At 54.6% G+C, this 13,283-nt stretch overlaps 1 protein-coding gene across 5 annotated transcripts in view; it reads left to right on the top strand.

The window, feature by feature from the left end:
- The window catches only part of LOC139186644 (ninein-like protein), a 96,657-nt gene that overhangs the window by 60,212 nt on the left and 23,162 nt on the right, over positions 1-13,283 (top strand). For 3 of the 5 annotated variants that reach the window (XM_070801939.1, XM_070801940.1, XM_070801938.1), the window contains 8 exons: positions 1,142-1,278; positions 2,494-2,634; positions 6,561-6,735; positions 7,535-7,645; positions 8,477-8,557; positions 9,496-9,541; positions 11,929-12,026; positions 12,166-12,271. In XM_070801939.1, coding sequence (XP_070658040.1) covers positions 1,142-1,278; positions 2,494-2,634; positions 6,561-6,735; positions 7,535-7,645; positions 8,477-8,557; positions 9,496-9,541; positions 11,929-12,026; positions 12,166-12,271 — 895 coding nt within the window. The remainder of the gene's footprint in view (positions 1-1,141; positions 1,279-2,493; positions 2,635-6,560; positions 6,736-7,534; positions 7,646-8,476; positions 8,558-9,495; positions 9,542-11,928; positions 12,027-12,165; positions 12,272-13,283) is intronic. The other 2 variants (XM_070801941.1, XM_070801937.1) reach the window with 1 other exon arrangement.

Raw genomic sequence — 13,283 nt, forward strand, 5'->3', positions numbered from 1 at the left:
TGGAAGCTGCTGCCCAGACCTCTTCGTCCTCTGCTCCCCCCGTGATTTCATTGCTGAGAAGCGTGATTTCATTGCTGAGAAGCGTGCTCTCAGCGTGTCGTGGCGGCAACTTCCGGGTTGCTCCGCACGCTTTAGCGTCCTGTCATTTTTCTCCCAGAAGCCCTCGGGGCCATGGAGAAGCGTGGAGGTTCAAGTCCCCATCTCCCGCTTTACAGGAAGGGCTTCCCCGTGGGCCCTGCCATGTGCCTGCCCCACCCGTGTGTCTGCAGCTTGTAGTCACAAGCACCAGTCACCGAGAGAGCAGCCACGCCACCCGCGTTGTCACTAGGCCGCCGGCAGGTGCGTGGACGTTCCCAGCCTACTCTTTTTCTTACTATGGTAAAATACAGAAAGCACCGTTTTTCTGTTCTTTTAACTTTACCTACCCCAATCCCGAGGGGGAATGGCTGTGACTCTCGGAAATGCCTGGCTGTGGCTCATCGCTCTATCAATCGTTTCCACCAACAGAACCCACATTGTTCCTATGTCTGTTCGTGCTGTTCAGAGATATATTAAGGATTCTTTGTGTCTGAAATGGCAAGAATTCAACTCACACATGGCAAGAGGAGGACATCAGGGATCTTTGTGATCAGCTGGGGAAGGAGGAGGATGTTTAGGCTTGGGAGTCCCAGCTCTGGGGGTTGTTAGGACTCTCCTGGTCTCTGGGTCTTGGCTTCAGGTCAAGCACTCTTGCACGGCTCCCCAGGACCCCGTGGTCTATACACTTGCTTTGACAGAGGAAAAGTCCTCCAGCCTCCCTATCAATCCCCTAAGTCCTCTGCTTGCATATGCCCTCTTCTGTGTCTGTCCCTTTGTCCAAGAAGGGGGACTCTGTCCAGCCTGGGTCATGCCCGCCTCTAAAGCAGGGACAGAGAGGGGAGGAGCTGTATATTGACCGTGGGAGGGGGACATCAGTGTTGACAGGGACCTGGGGAGATGTACCCCAGAGGGATGGGAGCAGGGAAGAGGCTTCATCCAAGAGGTGGAGACTTTGCAGACAGAAAAGGATGGTACTGGGACAGTAAGGTCTGGGCCTGAGAGAGCCAGCAAATGTCTGAAGACCCACTCATCCTGCCTGCCCGATGGGCCTTTGTGTTTTCAGAGCCTTGACTTCAGTGTGGACGAGAAGGTGAACCTTTTGGAGCTGACCTGGGCCCTGGAGAATGAGCTCATGATGGTGGGCGGGGCCACCCAGCAGGCAGCCTTAGCCTGCTACCGCCAGGAGCTGAGCTTCTGCCAGTAAGAGCCCCCCTGGGGCGGAGGGGCGTGGGGTGCCTCTGGCCAGGCTGGCCTCCTCGCCCAGGACACGGGCAGCCTGCGGGAGAAGAAAGGGTGCTTCCAGCATGGTCACAAAGCACGGCATGGAGATTGGGCCAAGAATGTATTCCTTTTTAATTGGGTTTGGCTCCAGTTGAGCTGGATATTCAGGCCATCCATCTACTGAGCTTGTTGGGACAGAGATTGTTACTGTATTTTTATTGATGCTCTGAAGCTACAGAAAAGGTTGGCAGTAATTCCAATCTCCATCCTCACGACTTTGCATCTCGTTAGGTACCGACAGATGAGACCTCTGACATCGGGCAACTCTGCAGAGGGGCCCAAAGGAAGACTGCTTTGGGAGGATGAGGAAGGGAGACAAGCTCGGTGCTTCTCCAGTGGGAAAAACAGGCACCAGGATAGCCAGTGCACTGAGCCTCAGGCAGGGTCTGGGGTGACCGGACAGAGACAGGAGTCTCCTCTGCGCTGGGCAACTCCCTGGCTCTTAGGTGCTAGGCTACAGTTGGCAAGGCTGTGACCAGGCAGGATAAGGGGTGGCCCCCTTCTCCCCTTCATGCGTCCAGTCCCAGGTTAGGTGCTGGAGATCCCTGGGGCCCCAGGCCCAGCTGCAGGCAAGAGGGAGTGTGGATAATTTCCCACTTCTTCTAAGGCCGTCTGGAGGGGTGAACACTGCACGCCCCAGGCTCAAACTTCTTGGTCCAGAAACCTGCTAGAAACCCCATTGCAAGCCAGTTGGCTTCTTGCTGTATGTACTTCTGTAAAACAGACTCAACAGCTGCAGAAACCATCCTGGTAGGAGGAGGGTCAGGCTTCCCGGGTGGCGTTAGTCGTAAAGAACCCACTTGCCAATGCTAGTGCAACCCGCTTGCCAACGCAAGAGGCCTGAGAGATGCAAGTTCCATCCCTGTGTCAGGAAGATCCCCTGGAGGAGGGCATGACAGCCCACTCTGGTATTCTCGCCTGGAGAATCCCATGGACAGAGCAGCCTGGAGGGCTACAGTCCATAGGATTACAGAGTCAGACATGACTGCAGTGACTTGGCACGCGTGCACAGGAGGTGAGTCAGCCCAGCGCTGGCCACTGCTCAGCACTCTTAGGCCAGCCGAGTTTGTTCCTTCAGACTGGCTCGCTAGGCCCAGAGCAGTGTCCCCAGTGATCCCTCCCTCCTTTCTGCAGGGAGCAGGTGGAGCAGATGGCCAGGGAGCGAGATAAGGCCAGGCAAGACCTGGAGAAAGCTGAGCAGAGGAACCTGGAGTTTGTGAAGGAGACGGATGACCTGCACTCTGCCCTGGAGCAGCTCACGGAGGAGAAGGTCAGGTAGGTCCTGCCGGGGTCCTGGGCCAGGGCGGATGGTGGGCCCAGGCTGCTGCCAGCTGAGGCCCTGCTGTCTCACCTGAGCCCGCAGCAGGGAGCCCGCAGACCAGGCATCACCCATGAAGTGGGCTGAGCGGACTCCTCAGAGTCAGCCCGGCTGGTGGCAGACAGACCAGAGGAAAGCATTTCTGACCTTTATGAAAGTCTTTCCCTCTCTCTCGATGTGTCACCTGCCTCCCTGTGGTTCTGTGCTGTGGCCGCGTTCGGTTCCATCCCAGACAGGGGAGGTGCCGGGTCCCCTCTGGACGCACATGGGGCTCCTGGGGCTCCCCGCTGGGGGGCAGCCTGACTGCACACGCCCTTCCTCTGCGGCCAGCGCTGCCCTCCCCAAGTGCCCACAAGCCGACGGTGACTGATTTCAGGCCATCAATCGGGGAGCTGAGAATGGATTTGCGTTGGTCTCAGCCTGGTTGACCTGATTCTCCCGACCACCCCGAAGGGACTCGGTGAAGTTCTCTCTGAGTCAGAGAACCAGAGACTCGTTATCTCCATCCAAGAATCTGGTTGGGGGACACAAGGCCTCGAGGGCCATGTGGGTGTTTGGATTTTGCTCCATGAGTAACACGGTATCATTGGCACATTTTTAGAAATAGTGTTTGCAGTTGTGTTAGGTTGCTGCTGCTGCTACATCGCTTCAGTCGTGTCCGACTCTGTGCGACCCCATAGACGGCAGCCAACCAGGCCTCCTGTGTGTTAGGTTACTCTAACAGAAAAGTATTAAAGGATACATGTTCATTGTAGAAAACTTGGAAAATACACACACGAGGAAAAATAAAAGCAAACATTTCACGTCCACAGAGGTTGTCGCTCCTGACCTTTCTCACGCGTCCCTCGCTTCTTCCTGTGCGTGTGGTCGCTTTCAGAGAGGTGAATGTTGCATATCCTTCCTGAGCACCCGTCATGAGGCTCTGCCATATGTTACTGCACATTTCCCCTTTAAAGAGGGGAGTGATATGATCAAGTTTGTAAAACTCGCCCCAAGATCTGCAGGTTCTTAGGTTAATCACGCTCATCAAATTGTTTCCCTGAGTGACAGCTGCCCTTGTGCCCCAAAGGTCTGTGGTGAGTCTGAGGGAGGCCGAGCCAATCGTTTCTGGTTTCGACCACAGTCGAATTTATTGCGGACCCAGGCAGGCTCTGCCGAAATAAGAGTTTCCACTTACCTTCAGTCTACATATACTGGGTTTGAGAATCCTGTTAAGCAACTGTTTCAGTGATGTTGTTCAGTCACTCAGTCGTGTCTGACTCTTTGCGACCCCATGGACTGCAGGGCACAAGGCTTCCCTGTCCTCCGCCATCTCCCAGAGCCTGCTCAAACTCGTGTCCATCGAGTCAGTGATGCCATCCAACCATCTCATGCTCTGTCGTCCTGTTCTCCTGCCTTTAATCTTTCCCAGCATCAGGGTCTTTTCCAATCAGTCAGTTCTTTGCATCAGGTGGTCAAAGTACTGGAATTTCAGCTTCAGCATCAGTCCTTCCAATGAATATTCAGGACTGATTTCCTTTATGATGATTTGATCTCCTTGCAGTCCAAGGAACTCTTAAGAGTTGTCTCCAACACCACAGTTCAAAAACATCAATTCTTTGGTGCTCAGCTTTCTTTATGGTCCAAATCTCACATCTGTGTGTTACTACTGGAAAAACCATAGCTTTGACTAGATGGACCTTTGTCGGCAAAGTGATATCTCTGCTTTTTAATATGCTGTCTAGGTTGGTCATAGGTTTTCTTACAAGGATCAAGCATCATTTAATTTCATGGCTGCAGCTGCAGTCATCATCTGCAGTGATTTTGGAGCCCAAGAAAATAAAGTCTGTCACTGTTTCCATTGTTGCCCTATGTGTTTGCCATGAAGTGATGGGACCAGATGCCATGATTTTAGTTTTCTGAATATTGAGTTTTAAGCCAGCTTTTTCACTGTCCTCTTTCACTTTCATCAAGAGGCTCTTTAGGTCTTCACTTTCTGCCTTAAGGGTGCTTATCATCCGCATATCTGAGGTTATTGATATTTCTCCTGGCAATCTTGATTCCAGCTTGTGCTTCATCCAGCCTGGCATTTCACATGATGTACTCTCCATATAAGTTAAACGAGCAGGGTGACAATATACTGCGTTGACGTACTCCTTTCCCAATTGTAAACCAGTCTGTTGTACTCTGTCTAGTTCTCACTTTTGCTTCTTGACCTGCATGCAGGTTTCACAGGAGGCAGGTAAGGTGGTCTGATATTCCCATCTCTTTAAGAATTTTGCAGTTTGTTGTGGTCTACACAGTCAGAGGCTTTAGTGTAGTCAATGAAGCAGACATATGTGTTTTTTTGTGGAATTCTCTAGCTTTTTCTGTGACCCAGTGGATGTTGGCAATTTGATCTCTGGTTCCTCTGCCTTTTCTAAATCCAGCTTATACATCTGGAAGTTCTCGGTTCACATACTTTTGAAGCCTTGCTTGAATGATTTTGAGCATTACTTTGCTAGCATGTGAAATGAATGCAGTTGTGTGGTAGTTTGAACATTCTTTGGGATTGGAACACAGGAAAATGAAATCTGTCGGTGCTTCCACTTTTTCTCCTTCGATTTGCCATGAAGTGATGGGACTGGATGCTGTGATCTTAGATTTTTGAATGTTGAGTTTCAAGCCAACTTTTTCGCTCTCCTCTTTCACCCTCATCAAGAGGCTCTTTAGTTCCTCTTTGCTTTCTGCCATTAGAGTGGTATCATCTGTATATCTGAGATTGTTGATATTTCTCCTGACATTTTGCATGATGTACTCTCTATGTTAAATAAGCAAGGTGACAATATACAGCCTTGATGTCCTCCTTTCCCAGTTTTGAATTAGTCCATTGTTCCATGTCCAGTTCTGTTGCTGCTTGACCCACACACAGGTTTCTCAGGAGGCAGGTAAGATGGTCTGATATTCCCATCTCTTGAAGAATTTTCCACAGTTTATTGTGATCCACATAGTCAAAGACTTTAATGTAGACAATGAAGCAGAAGTAGATGTTTTTCTGGAATTCTCTTGCTTTTTCTATGATCCAGTGGATGTTGGCAATTTGATCTCTAGGTCCTCTGCCTTTTCTAGATCCAGTTTGTGCATTTGAAAATTCTTGGTTTATGTACTGTTGAAGCCTAGCTTGAAGGATTTTGAGCATTACTTTGCTAACGTGGAATAAGTGCTGCTGTGTGGTAGTTTGAACATTCTTTGGCATTTCCCTCCTTTGGGATTGAAATGAAAACTGACCTTTTCCAGTCCTGTGGTCATTGCTGAGTTTTCCAGATTTGCTGGCATATTGAGTGCAGCACTTTAAGAGCATCATCTTTTAGGATTTTAAATAGCTCAGCTCCACTAGCTTTAGTGATAAAGCTAAGGTTTGGCACTGTTTTCCCTGCTGATAGAAATGGTTGTTGCAAAAGATCACTGCAGAGTCTGAGGGGAAGGGCCCTGCCCCATCCTCTGTCTGCTTGGGATTCGCTGTGTGCTAGTTTTCCAAGGCTTGTGGTGGAGGCTGACTTCTCTGCGCCTTCAGTCACCAAGGGCCCTGATGCTGCCTTTATTTACCAATGCATTTTTTTTTTTGATGACGTGGAAAAGGTTGAATGGCCAAGGGGTGCCAGAGACCCACCCAGAAGTCACCTGCCAGCTCGCCCCATGGGCCGAGGGACCCGCTGGCTCCCTTGTCTGTGTGGGGTCACCTCTGCCAGACTCGAGGGGGGCAGTTCATGAGGCCTCCGCCTCTCCACAACACTGAAGCTCCCGCATCTATCAGGCGGAAACAAATGTGTCCCCAGTGCTGAGGCCAAGTGTGCTGACGGGAGACCCCGGGGAGGGAGAGGCCCAGATGGCGCCCCCGATGCACCGTGTGCCGTATGCTTTGCAGACGCCTGGAGCAGGGCTACCAGGGGAGGCTGAGCCTCCTGCGGTCCGAGGTGGAAGTGGAACGCGAGCTGTTCTGGGAGGAGGCCCGGCGGCAGAGGGCCGGGCTGGAGGAGGACCTGAGGCGCCTGCAGGCGGAGGAGACCGGCCTCCACGAGAAGCTGACCCTGGCCCTGAAGGTAGGGGGGTTCATGGTGCTGCGGGGTGCCTCCTCAGGACCCCCCACCTGAAAAGAGGGAGGCCACATTGCCCGGGGGTCCCTCCTCCATACCCACACCTTCCTGAGCCAGGTGTCAACCCTCCCTGCGGCCCTGGGGGCTTGACCCTAAAGAACGTTTTCTGCAGCCACCGAGAGAGCCCATTTCTCAGCCGAAGCGGAAGCGTCCTGGCTTCTCCAGGAGAGACCCAGGCCTCCTCTGCAGCCGTGTGGGCCGCAGGATGGGGGCCCCGGGGCTCTCGCTCTCGGCTCTGGGTCAGTGGCCGCCGCCTCGGCTGCCTCCCTGGAACCACAGCACTAGACCAAACACAAAAGCGTCACCCGCCCCCAACCCTGGCTGTGTGACCTGGATCGGGGGCACTCTTCCTGGCTGTGGAGAGGGTCCCTGACCTGCTCCCCGCCTGCCTTTGGTTCCAGTGAGGTGGCCCCGGCCCCACCTCCTTCTTCTTCCCTGACTGTGGGTTCCTCCACACCGCCCTGCCTCCCTCCCCCAGAGGAGAAGCCAGGCCTGCCTTCTGGTTTATCCTGTGTCTCCGAACACCGCCCTCCTTCTGGTGGACTCCTGGGCTGTTGCGGGGCAGCTTCAAATCTGTCCTTTCAAAGACGGCTCGGGAAGGGTTGTCACTGGCTTCCACTCGTGCTGCTTATGACCTTCTCGAGAGCTCAGGTGGCTGGGAGAGCCTCCCCCAGGGCTCCTGCTCTGGAGCCCTGCCTCTCGCTCCCTCCTCCATCCTGGCCAACCATTGACCTGTGTCTTGTAGGAAAATAGTCGATTGCAGAAGGAGATGATTGAAGTCGTGGAGAAGCTCTCAGACTCTCAGAAGCTAGTCCTGAAGCTTCAGAATGACCTGGAGTTTGTGTTGAAGGATAAGGCAAGTCCTCTTGCAGACTCTGAGTCCCCAGACAAGCGCCTGTGGGTGTTGGTAAAGGGCGTCAGGGTCTTGATGGAGAATACACAGGAGACGGAATTGGGTTTTTCTGCTAAAATTCCACGTGTTGCTCAGTCACTCAGTCATGTCTGAATCTTTGTGACCCCCATGGACTGTAGCCCGCCAGGCTCCTCCGTCCGTGGAATTTTCCAGGCGCAGTCAAGAATACTGGAGTGGGTGCCATTTCCTGCTCCAGGGGATCTCCCCGTTCCGGGGCTGAACCTGCGTCTCCTGCGTCTCCTACGTTGGCAGGCGGGCTCTTTGGCACTAGTGCCACCTGGGAACCCTAAATGCTGTGATGCAGAGGAAGTTATTAAGGCCACTTCGCCTGGAGTTTTCTCCCCTTCAGGCAGTACAGGGGTGCAGGTGACACCCAGTGATGCCCTGCATTGACCTGGTGACGAGGCCTGGACCAGGCAGCAACTCTGCACAGACCCCAGTGCTGGGGTGAGGAGCGCTTAGAGACCTGGCCCTTTCTGTCACCTTGAGGGGAGGACAGGAAAGGAGGGAGGTGCACGTCCGTGCAAGGGGCCTCCCAGGTGGCCGAGGCAAGAAGGCAGCCCAGGGTCCAGGTGGGAGCATGACCACCTTCCTGAAATTCGAAACATCCTTCTGCCCTGAGACCTTTGAAACGAGGGAGGGGAGGAAGGGGAGGGACAGGTGGCTGCACCTGCAGATGCTGAGCGTACTGCGGCAGTACGAGGGGGTGGCAGCCCACCCTCTACCTGGCCTGAGGTCCTGGCCCTCACTTTCCTGCTTGCATCTGGCTTTCAGCTGGAGCCTCAGAGCACAGAACTCCTGGCCCAGGAAGAGCGATTCTCAGAGATCCAGAAGGAATACGAGCTTAAGTGCCGGGTAAGTGTCCCCCTGGCCGAGGGAACGTCAGGCGCTGTCTGCTCAGGACTGGGTGGCCCCTCCCACATCCTGGCTTCCACGTGGCGGGTGGCCCAGCTTGGGTCCACAGGAGCATCCCTACATGAGCCGGGCAGGCATAGCCTCTGACGTGGGCTTCCTTCAGTTGAGGTCTTCTGAGCTTTGTGTTTTTGTTTTTTCAAATTTTTTTGGCTGTGTTGCATGGCTTGTGGGATCGCAGTTTCCTGACAAGGGATGGAACCCACACCCTCGGCAGTGAAAGCCATGGAGTCCTCAATGCTGGACTGCAAGGGAATTTCCCGAGCCTCATGTTCTTGCCTGGAGAATCCCATGGACTGAGGAGCCTGGTAGGCTGCAGTCCATGTTGTCGCTAAGAGTCGGACACGACTGAGCGACTTCACTTTCACTTTTCACTTTCATGCATTGGAGAAGGAAATGGCAACCCACTCCAGTGTTCTTGCCTGGAGAATCCCAGGGACGGGGGAGCCTGGTGGGCTGCCGTCTATGGGGTTGCACAGAGTCGGACACGACTGAAGTGACTTAGCAGCAGCAGCAGCAGCATGTTCTGCAAGGAGGCAGTTGGGACTTTGCCTGCCCAGCACCTGTGCCCGGCCCCGCACAGGCTGCTCACCCCAGTCCCAAGGCCCCCGTGTGCGTCCGGGCACCATGTAGGGCTTCATCTTGTTTCCTGTGGTTGAGTGTATGCATTTCCTGGCCCAAACCTACATGTGAGCCCACTCAGCTGGCGTCGCCACCATGCAGAGCAGGGTGCAGGTGGTGAACAGTCCCTGCTGGGAAACAGATCACACTGTTACTCCCTCAAGATTGTCCAGGACTCCGGCAGATAAAGCTTGATTGTTTGGCGTTAAGGGTCTAGTATTCACTTGCTTCTTAATGGTTTCCCTCCTGATTAACATAAGAACTGTCTCTCTGCACGTGATGCTTTGGCCACACCAGAGGATAAAGGTGAGCCCGTGCTCGTCTGCAGTGTGACGTGACCCCTGCCTCCTGCCTGCCACACCCTGAATCCCGGTGCCCCTGCAGTCCTGTGTATGGGTCACCTATGTAGCCCTTCTCAGAGACCGAGTGGTGTGTGGGTTTTGTGGTTAACTTTCTGGAGGACCTCTCCTTCCTGCTGTGTTTTCTCCCCCACTTTGAGCACCTGTGACTAACCAGCACTTAATACGTTGCTTTAGTGCACCTGAACTTTTTCATACAGGTGTAACCCCCTTTGCTTTTTCACGACTGTCACCTAACTGTTGCTATTCATTTCACTTTTGATTCTTGAAATTTTACTTTTTGAAATTTTGGCAAAAAAAATTTTACATTTTGGTGCTACTTATTCAGAGATCTTCCCTCTTTTGGGGGGTATTTTTGGCTGTTTCAAATTAGCATTGAGAATGTTAAAAAAATATATTTTTAAAATAATTTCTAATACACGAAGTTGCAAATGTCTGGGCAGCCAGCCCCTCTGTGTGTGCTTACTCGGTGTGGCTGGCCCCGCCTTCCTCTCCAGTGCTTTCTGAGCTGCTGTTGAAACCCCACCCTCTCCTGCTTTCTTGCTGAGCTCACCTCTCCTGCTAATGCTAACGTGAAGAGAAGCCTCAAAGGTTCCAGAGCCTCAGACCTAGGGCTTCGCTGTGTGCAGTGGACCTGCTGCCTTTCCCGGCTCTCGGGGCAGCATCCTGTGACTGCCTTCAGCATCCACAGTCACCCCAAATTCACGTGCAACCCACACAAAAGCAGGCACGTGGCTCCCCAGCCTTGCTGGACGCACCCTGGATGGACAGGCTGGGACCCAGGACAGTGCATGTCATCCTTAGGTGCTTGGAACAGAGCAGTGTGCCTGGCATCATACCTTAAGGGCCTGTTTTCTGGCTCTGCTGAACTTGCGGAGCATGGATATGCTCTTACAGTGGCCGTGTGAGGGGGGAAGGAACCACTGAAGGGGCAGGGCATTGGGCAGAAATGATTCTGTCTATGTTTCCTGCCACATCAGCACTGCTCAGTAAAAACAGCAGTCACGTGTGTACTTCCAAGTTTTCCAGTGGTCACGTTAAAAAAGGTAAAAGAAAAAAAAAGGTAAAAAGAAATGGGTGACATTAATTTTAGTAACATTTTATTTACTCCATTACTTTCACAGTGCCATCATTTCAGCATGTAATCAATATAATCACATTTTAAGTGAGCTATTTTGCATCCCTCTTTGGGAACCTGGTCTTTAAGATCATTGTAGAGTTTATGCTGCACACCTCGATCCAGACTGACCACGTCAGAGATGCTCTGTGGCCTGTGTGGTGTCATTGTGGGGTGGGGGGCTGGGGCGCACACACCCGCCGCCCCACGGGCCTCCCTGCAGCTCTCGCTTCCTGGCCTTGCCCTTTCCCCGGGACAGAGCTACTCGCTCTGGGGAGATTGCGTATTTGCTCAGGAGTTTCTGAAGGAGGTACAGTGAGCCTAGTAAACATGTGCTTCCTCTAAGATCAGCAGGGCCTGTCCCTTCTCCTACATGGCCTAGAGCCGCCAGTTAGAGGCTCCTCCTCCAGGGCGGGTGTGGACACAGGCCAGGCACTGGCCACCAGGGAGTTCAGAAAGATCTGAGAGGAGCTGCCTGCAGAGGAAACTCAGATTAAAAAATCAGAGAGGAGGGACTGCCCTGGTGGCCCAGTGGTTAGGACTCCACTCCCGATCAGGGGGCACGGGTGTGATCCCTGGTTGGGGAACTAAGTCCTGCAGGCCGCATGCGCAGCCCCCAGAAAAGGAGAATCAGAGCGGGCGGTGGGGCCTTGAGGGTGTGCGTGGCGTGAACCCCAGAGCCTGGGTCCCGGGGGAGGAGCCGGCTGGAAGCGGCATCGCATGTGGCGTCCTCCAGGTGGGGTGACCACGGCCCACCCGAGGCGGGGGGAGGAGCACGTGGACCCACCATCATGGGCGAACGTGGCGCTCGGGCCGTGGGACCACCTGGGAGAGCGGACTGTGCGCGCTGCCCTTCCTGCCCTGTAAAAGCCAGGTGACCAAGTGGGCGCGTTGAGTTGTATTTCATTCTTTGCGTGGATAAATGATGCTTGTTACAAACGAGACCCTTCCTCTTTTATTTTTCCTCTGTGCTGTGCAGCTTGCAGGGTCTTAGTTCCCTAACCAGGGAGCAAACCTGCGTCCTCTGCAGGGAAAGCACTCAGTCCTAACCGCTGGACCACCAGGAAGGTCCCAGAGGCCCTTCCTCTTAAGCCTCAAGTCCCCCGAATCTCCCCTACCCCTTATGAGCATGCTCCCCCAACCTCTTGTGGTTTCAGGTGTTAAAAGGTCTCTGTATTTTCTCCATTTCTCACTTTCACTGCACTTTTCCCCCCGAGCCCCTTCTGGGTATCCAGTGATGGAAGGTGGTGCCAGGTATGAGACGGTGGGAAATGACTCCTGGTCCTTGTCGCTCCCGGAGCAGTTCGGTGCCCAGGTATAGTGTCTGTGCCCCGTCCTGGAAGTCGGGACCCGCTCTGCTGGGGCCTGAACTGTTCCCTGGGTGCCGGCCCTGTGCCCCACTCCGGGGCCTGGTGGCCGCAGTGGCTGGAGGAAGTGTCTGGCTCTGCCCACAGGACCTGCAGGACCGCAACGACGAGCTGCAGGCTGCCCTGGAAGGTCTGCAGGCACAGGCGGCCCTGAGTCGGCACGGCCGCCTGCCCCCGGGACAAAGCCCGGCAGGTAGGAGCTGACTGCTTGGAGGTGGTGGGTCTGCTGGGAGGCGGTGGGTCGGTGCTCATGCCCCGGGGGTGGGGCGGTGGGCCAGCCCGCTATGCAGGGGGTCACAAGTCCTTCGGACCACTTGTGTGGGAGAAGGGGCCTATCTGAGGCGAGGGGTTTAGGCAACCCAGAGCCCCAAGGGAGATGGAGGAGGATGAAGGTCCTACTGCTTGGACAGAGTAAGTGGTGAAGGTTATGATGACCTTGCTGTGACCTCAGGGCAGGCGTGTCCTCTGTGAGCCTCCTAAGGCAGCGGGGATGGAAGGAGATGCCCCCGTGGAGGGTCATCTGGGAAGGGGAGCAGAGAGCGGGCTGGGGGCGATGGGGGACGGCCTGCGATGGCTCTGACAGGGCAGTCCATGTCAGCTTTCCTCGGGGCCTCCGAGGGCAGCCGGGGGGTCTTCTGCGCACCTGGCCTCTGAGGGGGGCCCTCACCTGCACCCGCAGCAGTGGACTCTGCTCCCCCGAGCCACAGCCCTGCTGCCCTCAGCCAGGGGTGCTTGGCGCATGGCTGCTGTCATCGCATGCCTCGATGAGTGTCAGGGGCCCGTGTGGCCGCAGGGAAGGGGGCGATGGTCTTTATCCCTGGACGGGCCTGAGCTGCAAGGAGTGTGTGGCCCTTGATGAGAGCCAGGACCTGCGCCCCGGGTGTGCTGGCCATATGGCTCTGGGTCGTAGCACCGGAGGGAGCCCCGAGCTTCGTGTTGGTGCCAACGCAGCCAAAGTGCTCTCCGGCTGGAGCCTTTTCTCTTCCCCTCGGCCCCATCTAAGGAGGAGGGGCGGTCAGAACAGCAGCACTGTGGTGCAGGGGCCACATGGGTGGTGGAGGCCGGGCTGGCTGTGCATCCAACCAGGGCCACTCCTGACCCAGGCGGCAGCTTCCTGTTGTCAGGGCGATGGGATGCTCTCTTTCCTAAGGTGCTTATCCCAAATATTCTCGGCCAGATGTTGCCGAGTCTGTCTCTTTTTTTCA

The sequence above is a fragment of the Bos indicus genome, chromosome 13, assembly GCF_029378745.1.
Source record: "Bos indicus isolate NIAB-ARS_2022 breed Sahiwal x Tharparkar chromosome 13, NIAB-ARS_B.indTharparkar_mat_pri_1.0, whole genome shotgun sequence".
In the NCBI taxonomy this organism is placed as follows: Eukaryota; Metazoa; Chordata; class Mammalia; order Artiodactyla; family Bovidae; genus Bos; species Bos indicus.